The sequence below is a fragment of the Euprymna scolopes genome, chromosome 10 (genome assembly GCF_053919585.1).
Source record: "Euprymna scolopes isolate OS-2025 chromosome 10, ASM5391958v1, whole genome shotgun sequence".
In the NCBI taxonomy this organism is placed as follows: Eukaryota; Metazoa; Mollusca; class Cephalopoda; order Sepiida; family Sepiolidae; genus Euprymna; species Euprymna scolopes.
In genome coordinates, this window is record NC_136491.1 from 144,952,524 (window position 1) to 144,969,150 (window position 16,627).

At 32.8% G+C, this 16,627-nt stretch overlaps 1 protein-coding gene across 50 annotated transcripts in view; it reads left to right on the top strand.

Annotated features, from left to right (window-relative positions):
• LOC145286304 (CUGBP Elav-like family member 1) overlaps positions 1 to 16,627 on the top strand; it is a 425,113-nt gene that overhangs the window by 210,340 nt on the left and 198,146 nt on the right. For 5 of the 50 annotated variants that reach the window (XM_080135192.1, XM_080135191.1, XM_080135190.1 and 2 more), the window contains exon 1: positions 7,490 to 7,793. The exons of 38 other annotated variants lie outside the window; for them this stretch is intronic. In XM_080135192.1, the coding sequence (XP_079991318.1) occupies positions 7,624 to 7,793 (170 nt within the window). In that variant the 5' untranslated portion in view covers positions 7,490 to 7,623. Of the gene's footprint in view, positions 1 to 7,460; positions 7,794 to 16,627 lie in introns of those variants that run through there. 7 more of the 50 variants (XM_080135195.1, XM_080135194.1, XM_080135193.1 and 4 more) reach the window with 4 other exon arrangements.

The following is a 16,627-nucleotide window of genomic DNA, read 5'->3' on the forward strand; positions in this document are numbered from 1 at the left end:
CGCACACTTACAAACACACAAACTTTCTAGTTGTAATTTCATGAAGCTTGTAAAATTTTAAACATAATTTTCTTTATAAAAATGAAATATTTTCAAAATCGAAAGAATTGTCCATCAAAATTCGATATTTGCTGGCATGGTATGAATATCGTATTTCACTTTCGTATTCAGGTAAAAATCAACTAAAAATGGTTAACCATTTGCTTAATTATATTCTAAACGATCCAGTTTCTCTTGCAACTATTCATGTTTGTCTTTAGAATACACTCGGTTCTTATTTGAAATATATGAAGACTGCAAAATATATGAATACTCGGTTAATTTAGACAAGACTTGACACGCACAAGCTATTTTCTAAAGCATTTCCTCCAATTCCATCGTTTCCAATTGACAATTATCATATCGTATGTGGTGAGGTTAGTATTTCCTGTGAATTCACGTTTATTGCTAATTTCAGATGACAGCCAGACTCGAAGGAAACAGTTTTGCCTAACGTCACTACCAATCAAACGCTTCTCTGTTGTAAGCAGTGTTTTTCAGTTAAACAAATTATGAGATAATTTAAATCTTTCTTAGTCTTCTCTTTTTTATCTCTCTATCTTTCGAACACGTTTATTAACACTTAAGCTTTATTCAATTGTCTTACAGGCGACTGAGAACCGCTTGTGAATTTATTATCCCCTTGACACTTCCTCCTTTGGAGGAAGCCAGTTCAATCCGCCTTAAATGCCGTATAACAATTGTTGTTGGCAGTTTATTTATTTTATAGGCAAATTGATGACTGAATTATGTCTGTTTATTTGCAACTTGATTTTTACTTTCAATCGCGATAAAGTTGTAGTTCATGTCTGTTTATTGACAAATTCATCCAACAATTTTATAGATAGACCCCCCCCCCCTGTATTCTGAAAAAATAAAAAAAAACAAAAACATATCTCTAAGATATTGGGATAAGTATAAGTCGTACAACAATAGCGTGGAGTCTGGCTTTTATAAAAGGAAATACGGCGTTTTGCTTTATTTGATTTTTAATTGTAGAATTATGAAAATGAAAATAATAATAAAAAAGTAATGTTGATTATAGGTTCCAAGACTGACTGCTGGAGTGTCCAATGATTTTTAGGAACCTTTGTGTTTACCTTATAAATTTACCCAAAATATATTTCAATTAATGTCGCGTTACTTAAGCTCCCTTGCACTGAATTCACCTTTGACCCCTACCCCCAAATGAATTTAGAAAATAAGAACAATTATAATATGTGGCAAGGACAGGAGAATGCTAACAAAGTTCAATCCTTATCAGTGCTAGTTAAAAATCTAAAACCAAAATTCTTTAGCTGAAGAAAATCGATTTTCAAAATTAAAATACTTTTACTAACATTTTCGTTGCGTTTGAACAAAACTATCTTCATCAATTTGTGTGTGTACAAAACTTATTTGAGACCAGAATATTAGCAGATTTTTAGCACTTGTTTAAAATGGGTAATTATTGTTTGTGCTCTTTTGCTTAATACGATGACTACGCGACGACTTTGAAGGCGCTTTTTAACCATATTCCTTCGAATTTGATGACAAATTTTTGAACTCTTGTTGATAAAAGCATTGAATTGTCTTAATATCTCCATTCAATAGAAACCTTATTTCTGTTCTCGTTTGATTTTATTCCCTCCGTTTATTTCCAAGGTAATTTTGTTCTATAATAGAAAACTTTTTAATTGTACTAGCGTTATTTTTTGTTTCGTTTTAACGTTTTGACCTTTTATGAAACCTTAAAATAATTTCCTTGAGTAACCCAACACAAACAAAAATGATATTTTATCTTTTATAGACGTGTATAAGCAAAATCTACGTTTTGAAATAAAAATAAAAACAGACGTTACCTGGTATATGAGTAGAATAGCAACTTATGTTCAATGAATCTTATACAATTGATCCTAGTTCGAGTTTCACATTCGATACTACGGCGGCAGATAAAAATTAAAAAAAAAAAATGATTGGATTGCATCTTCTAAAAATGGAGTGTGATACAATGCAATGTAATGTAGGAACATAAAATTGTCTTAGCGTATTATTAGAATGCAGATAAGCTAAAAACTACCCCCCCAAAAAACCCCCAGAAAAACGAGCATAAACTAAACAAGATTAATAAGTATCCATAATAGTGCACGTACTTGGAGTTGCATGAGAGATTTATTGTAACTTTCAGTTTTGTTTCGTTTTTTTTTATAGGATTTTCAAAGTCAAATGAAGTGTTACCGGCGTTTGATCGTTACATTATTTTTTGAAAAGAATTCTTCTAAAACTATAACCATTCAAAAAATGTTTTAATCTGAGATTATTGTATATAAAATGTTTTCAAATACAATAAAAATACACCGAATACAATCAATACATATAAAAAATTAAGAATTTTTAATCTAGTCTGATTTTTCATTCGAAAATTTCAATGTTTTGTCATGAATTTTTAAAGAGTCGAAATTTATTCTTTTAGTTCAACTGTTAACAAGATTAAAACGATTGACTGTTCACGAAGCAACCTAAAAGCATCGTGGTGGATTTAATATCGCAATTTTTTTTATAGGACTTTTAGAAAGTTATTTTTTTAAATTATTTTACGCCATTGCATTTTTAATTTTATCAAAAATCACTCAATAGAGAATGAAATAAATAAAGTAGAAGCGAGAGATATACACAAGACTTGGTTACACAATTTTATTAGTTTATAAATTGTTCACTAAACACTTGTCTCCCATGAAATCCCGATTGAGAAATGCGGTATCATTGTGAAGCCACGTAGCACGAAGTTTTGACATTTATTTTTATGATCACAATGGCAACGAGTAAGAAATAGGTTGTCAGTATTGTAAAACAAAGAGTCAAAATTATATTCTATTCACTCGTTAACTACTGGATCGGGAAATGCAGTTACAACACAAGCTGTCCTCGTCCCCGTCGTCATTGTCGTAACAATAAATTTTCAAAATCTTTCAGGTATAGTTTTTCGGGCTAACCTTATTTTTTTCCCAACATCAGATTATTAAAGACAATTTAATGACAGACCAACAGTTCTAAACTAATTTCAATTTGCGATCAAATAAATTAAACAAAAAGCAAACATTTTTCTTGATAACTGACTTCTGTTGCAGTTACATAGATAGGTTGAGGAGCGTGATTGATTTTCTCTCTAAGCATTCCTCCTTTAACAAAAATAGGGCATCGAGCCTTTCTGGATGAGCCTGCTTCTAAACTCTAGGCCTATCAAACGGCAGCAGCGCGCGTGCATGCACGCATGCTCGAGAAAGGGAGACAGAGGGATGTATTTTCCATAAATTCCTATGGTTATCGGCTTTTTTGTTGTGCATCCCTCGCCATTATTAGCAGTCTATTATTAATGAAAGCGAATTCACCCCCCCCCTTCACGAGTTGGGTTCGATTTCTAATCGTGTTGATAGAAATGTTACCTTGCTGTAAAATATTAATGAGGTGCATCCATCCATCTTTATTCGGAAATGAATAATTTTAATTACTTGCTGTTAGTTTTTTTTCTTTGCCATAAGTATATTTAATACGACTACATAGCTCTACTCTTGTATAGAGAGAGCACTGAAGTAAACAGGGAGTCATCATACATATGATTTCATGTAATAGATGCTTATTTTTTTTCCGTGAAGAAATCAAAGTAGTAAGGTATGAAAATATATTATAGTAATTTAGCTACAGTGCGTTTGCATTTTATCCAGGTAGGGGAATCCCTACGTGGATGTCTCTATGTAACTTAATTGCCAAAAATATTTTTTATACCTTATATATATATATGCGCACTTGCACAGTGTAAATAACATCCATATTAAATAGATAGCTCTACTTGTTATTGAGCACTTTTACATAAATACAGCAAGGATTAAGAAGATTAATTAACCAACCCCTTGAATAAAACCTCACCAGAATTATAGGAACGTATGTGTGTAGTACTATTGAAATACTGCAGCTAAGCACTGTTGAAGTAGTAAATTATAAATGTGTGTGCATAATCCTCTTTTGTCCGGCGAAGGTATCTCTCGGTTTTTGGCTTGTTCCACACTCGACCACATGTCGCACTTTCTACAAATTATTGATTAATCATTGGCCACTGCTAATCACTTTGCCGCGTTCGGGTGAGGCGAGCATAAAAGCTCTAACAGCAAAGCACACGATGGAAATGGCTGCTACAGCAGCAGCAGCAGCAGCAGCAGTGATCTGCTTGTTGCAGGAGAAGCACACAAGGGAATCCGGTGCGGTGGGGTTAGTGTCGAGACTCACACGCACAGGCAACATGTGCGGTCGCGCACACACGGGCACATGCCCCCTTCTCGCATGTGTTGCTTTACTCGTGTTGAAATAGTTTCGAACTGATAAATACGATTTTAGAGTAATAATATTTGAAATAGACATTAGAGTACAGTTCAGTTGGCAGCGGCGGCGGCAGCATAGGAATGGGTAACGATAAACCAAAAACCACGGTCATGTTATCATTGAAAGTACATGCTACTGTGCTCATAGTCCGGTTAATTAAAACTATAGTAATTTAAAATAAATAAATTACACATGTAAAAGTCTAATTAAATGCGTTTCCCCCCCCCCGAAAATAAGACGTAAAAAATACAACCCTTACCCGTTCACTTTTCAACCAATACCACCTTCCTCTTTAAAAAAGATACCATCCTTCGCATTTCAGTTTTATCTGTCCTATATTTCTCACTGCTTTAAGGTTTCTGATGAAATAACCTTATATTTTGAGAGAACAAAGTTTTTTTTTTTTTTTTTTTTTCAAGGTAGCAGGTAGCACTTCATCGTCCATCTCAAGAGATGAGTGCGGACCTTAGCCGACCGAATATGTACAAGAAACGATCACAAATAACGCAAATAATGTTTTGAAATGCTACAGCAAGACGACGTCGAAGTGTGTGTTTGTCTGTCATTTGAGTATGCAAACATGATTTTCAAGAATATAATAAGTCCATTTCTGTTTCGAGTGTAAATTCTTTCCAAAGTGTTAATCGACTTCCTAAGTTTACGGGTGTGTGTGTACAATCATTTAACTACATATGTGCATACACGTTTCAGCAGCACTTCTTTTCAGGAATCCCACATCATCAGGTCAAAGAAAAAAAAAATCATTTTCTAAATTCAGCTCAAGAACATTCTTATAAATGATATAAAAAGAATGTTTTGGGGTTAAGTATGGAAAATGATTTTTTTCTTTAGCTTGATGATGTGCGATCTTTGTAGCTAAAAATGTTCACATAAATAAACATGTTATAAACACGCTCACCAAGAACTCTTTGCTAAACATGAGTTTCTAGGAAACTAAAACTATACAACCATCACACGCACGCGCAAATAGTTTTTTTTTTCTGCTCACAAAAGTAATATTTTATGATCCAGTGACCTATGGTATTTTCTAGTTTTTATACTGGCACGTCAATAACATTTTTATTTTGAGACCTTTTTAGCCTTTGGTTTGTCGGTACGTGTGATAGAAGTTTTTTACTTTGTCTTCCTGGTGTAATATCAACGCAGCGAGATCTTGCCCAACTGAAAAAACGCACTATCCGGACTGCCGCTTCTCCCCTCTGCACTGTCGTCAGCTCTGTAAGAACAGACTCGATCTTCACTAAAGACAAAATATAGTTTTATGTAAATGGTTAACTTTCACACATTTTGGGGTAGCTGGATTCAATCCACGTTTTAAAAAAACTGATCTAACTTTGCCCTCTTGGGAATGTAATATAATAGAGGTATTTGATAAAGTTTATTTTTCAGCGGACATTTCAATAACGGTCGATTAAAATCTTGTCAAATCTTTTTTTTTTTCTTTGCTAAATATTCAAACTAAAAGAGTCCGAGTAAAACTCTAGCTTTATATTCCTCTCGCTTTCCGCAATACAAAATGCGTTGAAAACACCAAAAAACAAAACAAAACTAGCTAACCAGTTTCAACACTTATCCCGATCAACCCCCATCCGAATCTATATTTGAAAAATGTTTCATTAAACTCACTCAAAATAATCGATCAACTTTCTAAATTGAAATAGATTACATTTATTCTGAAATCTTTATAATTTCGAGAAAAATCATCTTATTCAAAAATATATTTTAACTCCTTTTTAAATTTGTTTTAGCATGCGTGAAAACAATGTTTATTAGTTTTTCTACGAGGGGAAAAACATCCATAATTTGTTGTAATTTCGATGCTTTGCAATTCATTTTATCCGAACAAGTTTGGTTCTTGTGAAAAAAAAGTGTGTGTGACGATTGGGGAGTGTGTAATTTTTTTAAAATGTTTTATAGCATAACGAATTATTTATTTTTTATTTCAAAAGTAATTGTTTTGTGTAAAGCTGGGAAGAAATCGCCCCGCTCCCAATTAGTGAATGTCTGGCCTAATTGGATTTGAACTCGTGTGTCCAGTATTTGATCACCTAAAAACTCTTCTGTTTCGAAAATAAATTAATATTTAAAAATTTCTTTTGTTATATCAGAGAAAACAACGTTTGAATTTAAAAAAAAAAAAAAAATAAAATAAATAAATAAAATCCTGCCTTTAAAAAAAAAAATCATTTCTTGATGCGTTGGCCTCACTTGTAGCAATTGTCCATATTATTTATGGTGTTCATCTTGCATTTATGATGAAATTCTTTTCGTTTCTAATTCCACCCTTTATTCTTAGTGATAAAATGAACTGTGCGTTTGGGTTTTTACTTCATGTTTGTCACTTTCTTCAATGTGAATTCCATTAGAATAATGCAAGAAGACTACATTCCTTTACCAGGCATGAGTTAATCGTTTCTTTTTATTTAAATTTTTTATTTAAATTTTTAATAGTGATTCATTTGTTCATGTAAATCTCCGGTTGCTGCTGATGTGTGTGTTTTAACTTCCTAATTATTGATCATATTCTTCATCTTGTACTCAACCTTTTTTCCTTAGTACTCGTGTCAGCCTGTAAATTCAAAGAGTAGCAGATTTGTATTTCCTTTATATTTCTTACACACCGACCCCTTTTATGTACACATACCCCCCCCCCACGTCTTCTTCATCGAACCACCCTCATTCTTTTTTTTGGGCTTTGGGTCTTCTGCAAAACACCTATAAAACATGTGCGCGTCGAGCTGATGTTACGTTTCTTCAGGTTTTCTCGGCTTTTTTATAAGCGCACACACGCGAGGTGCACGGTGGAGTGAAAAAAAAAACGAAGAAAAAGCTGTTTTCATTTGAATTATATATATATATATATATATATATATATATATATATATATATATATTCCTTTTTTCCTCTCCCCTCCTCCTCTCTCTCTCTCTCTGTGTCTCCCGTGTGCGCACCAGTCTAAAAACTCTTCTCAAAACGGTAGTAGTAATAATAGTGATCTCTTCCTTGTAATAATAAGAATCGAGAAGTGTAATACGAGTATCACTACCACCACCACCACCACTACTACTACTACTACAAGCTACGTTCCTCGTTGCTGCTGCTGCTTCGTTTTTTCTCTCTCGCTATCACCTTCCTTCACCCTCTTTCTCCTCTCGCTTCTCATAACTGTATGACTCCGCCACAGAAAGGGGCGCTCGTCTCTCTCCACAGATGGCCAAGTTACTGGTCTGTTGTCAATATGTGTTAGGCGTCTTAATGGAGGATGCGGAGTACCCTACGATGACTAGGATGGATTCTATGCTCGCAGGTCCGGCCAGCCCACCTGAGAAGAAGTTAAAACTACAGATGGACAATGACGATCTCATCATCACAGCATCAAGGTTTGAGAAATTGCCTCCTATAAAAAAAAAGTTCAAATAGATTATTATTCCGTTCAATTTAAAGACAACAACATTCGCAGATTTATTCCAGTTTTCCGATCCCACCCTCCACTCGTTTTTATTTGCTAGGTTGTTGCTTCTTGCTAGATTTACTCTCAACTCCAATTGGACGAACGCACACCCGTTTAATACTAAATGCTCTCGTCTCGATTAATTTATCGTGTGTGTGTAAAAAAACAACAAACAAACAAAAAAAAAACAACTATTTTTAGAGTGAAATTTCATGCGCTTTAAAATGTGTTTAAAAATCCTAACTACAGATAAGCATTTTTAAATTTAATATAAAGAAAATGAAATAAAAAAGACAACTGCGTCTCTTGTATTTTTAATTTACAAAATAAATTTTGAGAAATCAAAAATAAAATGCGGTAAAAGTTGGGGTTGTGTTAGGTTTGCAGGAGTTCGAGTAGTGTTTAAATAATTAGAACAGTAACAGTAGTGTTTCTACTATTGGCAAAAGTAAGTTACTACTTTATAATATTCAAACCGTAGTAGAACAAGGAAAAGAGAATCGCTATTTTGATAATAAAAAAAAATGTCTATTCCGGTAATTTGGTATTCCTAAATGAACTGAGGAGGCATTTTTTCTTTTAGCTGGGTGCTATTTTTGCTGGCTTCTTTATATCTTTCGATCAACCACCTTTTGGTTTCCCCCCTTAAAAAAAAAAAGGAGAAAAAAAAAAGTAAACCTCCCAACTGGACCTACCTGTGAAATTATCCCTTCTGCTTTATAAAATCAGACCTTTATGTATGCGCGCACTTGTTGCCAAAGAAAATGATAAACTCTAGTTTTTTAACAGATTTACTTCATCTTCTTGCCCTTTGTGTATTTTGAATTCTTTTATTCACCTTTTATTTCAATTATCTTTCGTCACAGGTACGTATTTCTCTTTAGTTCGGTTTTTGTCCTGTCTATCGTCTTCTGTACTTATCTGTAATGTATTCTTGGTTTTAGTCGAATCACAATTGCGTCTAATATTCGCAAACACCAAAAGAAGGAAGGATATTTTACACGACCAAATACACCATAACACGCGCACTTGTGTTTTCTTCGTTTACTAGAAAAAGGCAAAAAAAAAATGTCCTTTTAAAAAGATATTATGCCCTCCCTTTTTCTAAAATAAAAATGTTGACACTTTGAAATATTACACCAAAGTTTGTAATTATAGTTTCGTGTTTTTTTTTTTTTTTTTTTTTTTTTTGACCATCATTAAAAACACACACGCAATTTTTTTTTTTTTTCAAATTTGGGATTATAAAAAAAAAAAACTCAGAAAAAAAAAGAATTTAAAATGGATTTTACATGCTAAAAGCTTGTTACCAATTTGGATTAAAAACAAATAAAAAGAATCAATTCTTATTGCTCACCTCCGACTGGAAGAAACCTGGAATTACTACCCTGACTACTGTATGCTTGCCTATACAGACAATCGATCTCTTGTGGGGAGGGCAAGTGCGCGCGCGTGTGGAGAGAGGAACTCTGCAAAATGGAAACTCTGATTTGAATTAATTTTATCGGACCCCGGAAAGAGAAAAGGAAAAAGAAATCCGCTTTTGTGTACATGATTTTTATCATTGCCAAGTGCTATTATTTTGTTCGTGTACGGATCGCCCCCCCACCCCCGGCTGCTAATATTTGCTCGACAAAATCCGGTAACGATCTATAAACGAAAGGCGATCGCACCGAAACGGGCGGTTGGGGGGGGGGGAGGGGGAAAGAAAAAAGTATTTTACATTGTTGCATTTTATTTGGTAAATTATTGCAAAAGACAAAAATAAAAAAAAGTCCAGTTTAGAAAGATTTCTCCTAAGATAGAAAAGATGAATCCGACCCGATTCTACAATTTGCTTTCTGTAAAAAGGTCATGTCCGCATGAAATGCAATTTACAAAAACAAATAAGTCAACTTGAATAAAACAAAAAATACAATTTTCAAAACGAACGGAAAACAAAACGAATTCCAATATGTAAATATATCAGTAAAAAAAAACTTTATTTTTAATTTCTCGTTTTCTTTTGTCGGGTCCATTATTATGATTCAATGGATTTTACCGAGCCAATGTTGGCAAACATGGGCTAGTCTAAGTACCTACCGTTTCTCTTGCAAGTATAATCAATTGTCAAAATAAATGTCTATAAAATTATCAGACAATATTTCGTGTCTGTTTCTCGCCTATGCATAACTTTGAACACATATCGAATAACCATTATCGAATAGTGAAAAAAAAAAAGAGAAAAAAGAGCTCCAACGAATTTTAAACTATCCTATTTTTTTTTTTTTAAATGTAAGCATGGATATATTTCAAAGTATATTTTTCTGGATACAATTATCGACTATGTCCTTAGTTTCATTAAAAAAAAAATTAAATATTTTCGAGCGGGGATTACTTTACAATATAAATTTAGCATAAAATAATCATTTCCTGATATATATTTTTTTAGGTGAGGTGTGTGTGGGGGGGGGCGTAGACATATTAACGTAGGCGGGGGGGGGCGTAACTAATCAAGGCCAAATTTTTTAATATTTTGTTCTTCAGACTTGCGCGGAATACTGCAAATAATATTTTCGTTTTTTTTTTTTATGTAGTTAAAATTCTTTTGTATTCGCTATAAGTATTCAGTATAAGTTTTGGCATTTTGGTTTGTAAAAATACAGCATTGTACGTCCAAGTTATTGTCAGTTGAAGGTGCGAGGTGAGGTGCGGTGCGCTCATTGGCAGTTTCTATTACATAGGTAAAGGATACATTTGGGTATCGTTTTTGGCGGTGCTGAAAAGTGGACCGAGGCATGACCAAAGCACATACGTTCAAAAAACGAGTGTTGCCAAATCCTAAAAAGAGATAGTGAAAAAATTTAAATATAATGTGAACAAACATCTCGCTGCTCCTCTCCCCCATTTGGTTAGAGTGAATATAAATTTATTTAAAAAAATATGTTGTGAATTCACTAGGGAAATTGTTGCGATGAAAACAAACTACTTATATGATTTGTACACTCTCCTAGGCAGGTAGTTTGGAATTGTAGAGATGAAAAACAATAGAATAAATTAATCGGTAAAAACACTACCCCCCCCTAAAAAAATGGATTGTTGCCGTTGTGACACAAGACAAAATAGTTACACTGTATTTCTTTCTCTAATAAGTTTTCAGAAATTAATATAGGAAAGATCTTCCACACTTAATATATTGGGTAATAAAACCTCAAAGGGAGTTCCTTAGTAATATGATAGTTAAGCCGACTTTTTTTCTGTTTCTTTGATTGATTAAGGAAAAGTGTTGGCGCTAATGCACTTACTGATCCGCGCTATTTTTTAAATCGCATTTTCAAGTTTAATTAGAGTTTTTTTTATTTATTCAATTGTAAGGTTAAAGTACAGAATAGGTACAAAACACCCTCCCCCTGTCAAGAATGGCTTTTTAAATAATAACGTTATTATTTCAGCACGGATCAATAAGTGCATGAGTACCAAAGTGTTAACAAGCGAAATAAAAACTGTCAGGGTTCAAACAAGAATTTCTAACCTATCCCGCAGTCCCGCACTGGCTGCCAAGCTTCCGCCTATGTACCTATTTACTATGCCTCTCCACGGGACAGAGTTAGACACCAGGGTCGTTTTTTAACGTGGAGAAAAGGTACAAAAATAAAAATTGTCTCAGTTGTGAAGGATTTCTCCTCCACTGAAAGAGAACAAGAAATAGAAGTGCAGCATCTGAAGAACAGATACTACACTTTGATCTTGACCAAAAGGACGCCTATGTAGCAATCGCCACAAAACCACACCTCTTCTCCTTAGAAGTCTTTAGATATCTGAAGATTTTCTGTTTTTTTGATCGTTTACCATTGGAATTTGCTCCCGGCTCCCTGTTTCTCCAACCACACCAACATGCAACAATTTGAATGTTATGTAAACATTTTGCTTCCCAACTTTCTACCGAGTTTGTCCTATATATTTGCGATTCTTATCTCAATAGTTCAGTATACTTCAGTGGTAATAGCCTTGTTTGAGGTAAGCACACACACACACACACACACGATTGTGAAACAAAGACAACTATCAGGATTCATTTTAATATGAGTAACCACGTGGAAACCTTTGTTCTCATTTTTTAATTTTCCTGTTTAAAATGACGTTTAAAAATTCCTTAACAAAAAACAAAAAAAAATGACGCTCTAAGATATTGTTGACTGATCAAATCCTTGTCGTTTTTATATACACTTCCCTGTTGTTGGGTTGTCCACTTCATGTGGGTGTGCCTACTGCCTAAGTCATACAAAAAAAAAGCATTTGATTTTTTTTTTAAATATTAGGCTGAAAAAAAAAAAAAAAAAAAAAAAAGCAAAAAAATTCGTCTGACCTGAATGAGAACCACACCTTCTATATATTAGTGTCCAATAAATAATAATCAACTGAAAAAATTGCAAAAGAAAACAAAAAAAAACGAAAGACGTTCTTAAGATGAGGAGGTTGGTGTTTATTCCGAAAACCGTTTTGCGGTGGTGGTGATTCTTGTTCAGGTCTGCCAAAAATTTTAATAGACATTCTGAAATAGAATTTTACTTTTATTCAAATCATTCTTAGTATTACTGATGAAATGGTATTTGAGGAAAAGAAAAAAAAATCACCAAAACATGTTCTTTTGAAAAATCCCAAACTAATTTGTCCGCTTATTAAAGTGTCTTCAGTCGTTTCTATCTGCCTTGTTCGCCTCGAATGACAATTTAACTTTGCACTAATAATTCGTCAATATGCTTGCATGTGTTCATATATTTCACTTATTAAATGGAGAGCTTTTTATTTAAAAATAAAATAACATGGTTTCAGCGAATTTAAAGAATCTATATTTTAAAATTGTTACTTCTCGAAATTTACATGTAATAATTTTAATCAAATTATAGTTTAATAATTATAGTTTGCTTCAATTAATAATTTAATGGCAAAGAACGTCATTGTAAGATTGAAATTTAACTTTTAAAATCCTATGAAACCAAATTCAGTAAAAAAAAACAAAAAACTCCCGGGTAACACCAATTATGTATCGCCAGTTTTAATGAACGATCATCAAAAGATACTGATACTTCCAGTGAGAAATGTTCCACAAAGGTTGGAAAAGAGAATCAATCAGCGCTCTCCAGAGGAGCAGCACAGCACAGCACTCAGCAGCACTCTGACCCACAGAAAGCGCCGTTGGTATTCCCCAGTAGTTGCGTCTCAAGTGATTAGCAATAAACTAACCTCTCCTATGAGACAGAAAACAGTCCGTGATGGCGGATCTCTCAGAACTGCACAGGATGTGCAACATGCCAAAATCAAGAGGAAATGGCATTGCAGAAATGGAATTTTTCTGTTTATTTTGGTACTGAGGGAAAAACTGATAATCGTTGTATATATGCTGTCTTTTTTTCTTTCGATCCTAGGGTAAGTAAACTCGCTATAACAATCGGCCCCTTTAATGGGTATAAAACTGCATTGTTTATTTTGCTGTTCACCTCGTATTGCTAGTGTGATTTCATTTGGCATTTTTTTGGAGACAATATGACCCCTCGTCTAAAAACATTTTATTTGCTAGCTTTGAACATTTTGTATTTATTAATTTATTTTAGTTGTTCACATAGTTAAAAAAAAAACAAAAAAACAAATAAAAGCAAAAAACAAATTGACATAAAAAATAGCTATTCAATCCTCAAACGGTTTCTCCATTTTTACTATAGGATACATTTATGTCTATATTGTTTTCCAGACCAGTCTTTTGCACCCTTCCACCATTCCTTCTAGATATTCTACATCAACAACCGGTTGGTTTCTGCTATTGCATATGTCTTCCACTTAAACGACTGTAAACTGAAAGCACAAAATTCTGTTCAGTATTTTTACATTGCTATAGGTTTCGTCTCTAGTGCATGCATTAAATACGCCTTATTTAAAAACAAGATAATATTTAAGTTTTTCCTGTCTTTTATTTTCAAGTCATATTTGGAGTTAATGTAAATGATCTCGCTGAAATAATATTCTTACTTTTGTGGTCTTCATGATGACATAACCTGTGTTGAAGTAATATATACTAGCAGGGAGGCTTCACTTTGCTCGGGATTGAATGTTCCACACTCCTAATACTTTTATTGTCATCGAAATTGGCGAAATTGCTCATTTTCAATCAAATCAATTGATTGCCTGCTCTAGTTGGAGACCCACCACGGTGATTTAGTCCACAATACATTATAGTCTACATTGCACTGTAGAGAACCTGCTATTGATTTTTTATAAAATTATTTTTATATAATAACTTGAATTAAAGTTTAAAATGCAAAAGTCAGGTATCATGGTTCACTTGTGCTCTATACAGAAACATTCACTTTGAATGCACCCCTGTCTTATCAAAGAACTTAATTTTGTTAATTTTATATTTTCCTGCTTGTGCAGTGATAAAACTTCTCAAATGCACTTGCGAGTGATAAACATTGAATGGTTTCTTTAATCGGATCTTTTCTGTTAATTTTTTTTTAATAACTATTAGAGGCATTCAAATACAAAACCTTTTCTTATGTTGTTCTCGAACCCTCAGATTTCACTTTAAGAAGATTCCAAGCATCTGGCATCCCCTTTCTCTAATTTTTACTTGTAAAAACTTTTCTTTTTGTTATCAACAATAAAACTCAAATTTTAATATTTGCAGACTCTTCTTTTTTAAAAATAAGTTTTTGAAAATTAAATTTAATACGGTATCGTTTGATGATTGAAGCAAATTTTTTTTAATTTTTTTTTTATAAAACTACTTTTGTTATGTAATCTTAAGTTTCCAAAACTTTCAATCTTTTCGTATTTGTGGATTTCATAAGTAATCGATTAATTATGTGTAAGTCACATAGAGGTGAGAAATAGACACATGAAAGATGGTTACGCAATTCCATTTATACAGATTATGTAAAATATTTTATAGTTATCGTCATAAAAATAAGATGTATATCGACGCGTACATAAATTTTGTGCTCCAATACAAAATTTGCAAAGAACTAAATTGAGAAATTGACATTTTTTTTTTTATTTCGTGTTTTTTTTTATTTCGTGTTTTTTTTTATTTCGTGTTTTTTTTTATTTCGTGTTTTTTTTTATTTCGTGTTTTTTTTTTATTTCGTGTTTTTTTTTTTTTTGTATCCCCACCCCTATCCCGACACATTCTCATACATGTATGAGTCATGATACTTAAGGAATAATTTCATTAGGTGCTATACTTTGAAATAATAAAATACCTCAATTTAATATCCTCTTCCTTTCCATAATTGTTCAGTTCATGCCTTCTTGGAGGAACAAATTAAAATTTCGTTTTTTTTTTTTTTTTTTTTTTTTTTTTTTTTTAAATTATGCGCATTAAGGTTTTCCTCATTCAGTGATGTACACAATGAGCATAAATGAATTTAATAGCAAATACTATCAGAACCTGTGGAAATTCCACAGGGGACTCATTCATATGTAATATATTGATGTTGGTATTCTGTAGATGTTCAGTGTAAATGGAGACGCTCTGATTATTGTAGCTCTTTTGTTAAAACTGCAAAAGTATTTATCTAAGCTAACACGAACGCTCGGCAAAGGCCGGTCATAAATTACTCTTATATATGATATTTTAATTCTTGCAGATTTCGTATATATTATTATAGAATTAATGTTCTATTGATTTTTACATATTATAAAGTTGCGATTCCAAAAATAAAAATATATTTCCATATGATTTGGGTGTATTAGCTTGAATTGAAGCCGAAATAAAGACATAAGTTCCTTCAGTCATAACCGAAACCAAAACTTATGAAAAATTTTTGATAAAATTATTTATAAAAAAATAGATTAATGGAGTGCCGTCAGTTATAATCGAAACTGAAACCAAAACTTATGAAGAATTCTTGGTAAAATTATTTATGGCAAGAAATGGAAGTGCATAACAATTAATCTACCCGGATGTAAGCGTGACACAGAAAATAACACACGCTATCGTATTAATATATAGATAATGTCACCAATTTCGAGAAGATACACTTGAACACGGCATTTATACAGCGGCCAAAACGTTAGGAATGTAACAACCAAGATGAGAATGTTAGTCTGAACAACAGAAAAAGTACAAAATACAGGCATATTATTCTTCTAAAATTACATTTGATTTTTTCTTACAAAAAGTGGGGAAATAATTTCTAATAGCAATAAAATTTTCTTTGCAAGTATGTTTGACTTTATTCAAATCTAAACCAAACAAAATCCGGCATAAAAAGATAATGAATTGATTTATGCAAGATAAATTTATACCATCGAAATATTAAGCTTAAAGTTTTGAGAGTAAAGTTAGACACAATGTCAGTTTTTATTTGAGAGATATCCAACACCCCTAAAAAAATTGCCTAGGTCGAGAAATACCTCACCCTCATGAGACAAAACAAATAATACGCATATTTACAAATGAAATTAATTTCAAAATTAGGCACAAGGCCATCAATAATGTGTGTGTGTTTGGGGGGGTAGTGGTCATTGTCTTATTCTTAACTGACCCATTCATACAGGCACTATTCCTATCACTCTTTCGCCATTTACCTAACATTTTCACTTCGACAGTCACCATAATGGATTGGAATAAAAATTTCCTTGGTCTAGAAGGATTTATTCCCTGACCGAAGATAGAACAAATACTCCACTTTAATCTATAATTATAGACTTCATGGGAAATTGATTTTGTTGTCTGTCAGATGATACTGTGAAACTATTAAAATGTTAAAGCGGAGTACATTTTAT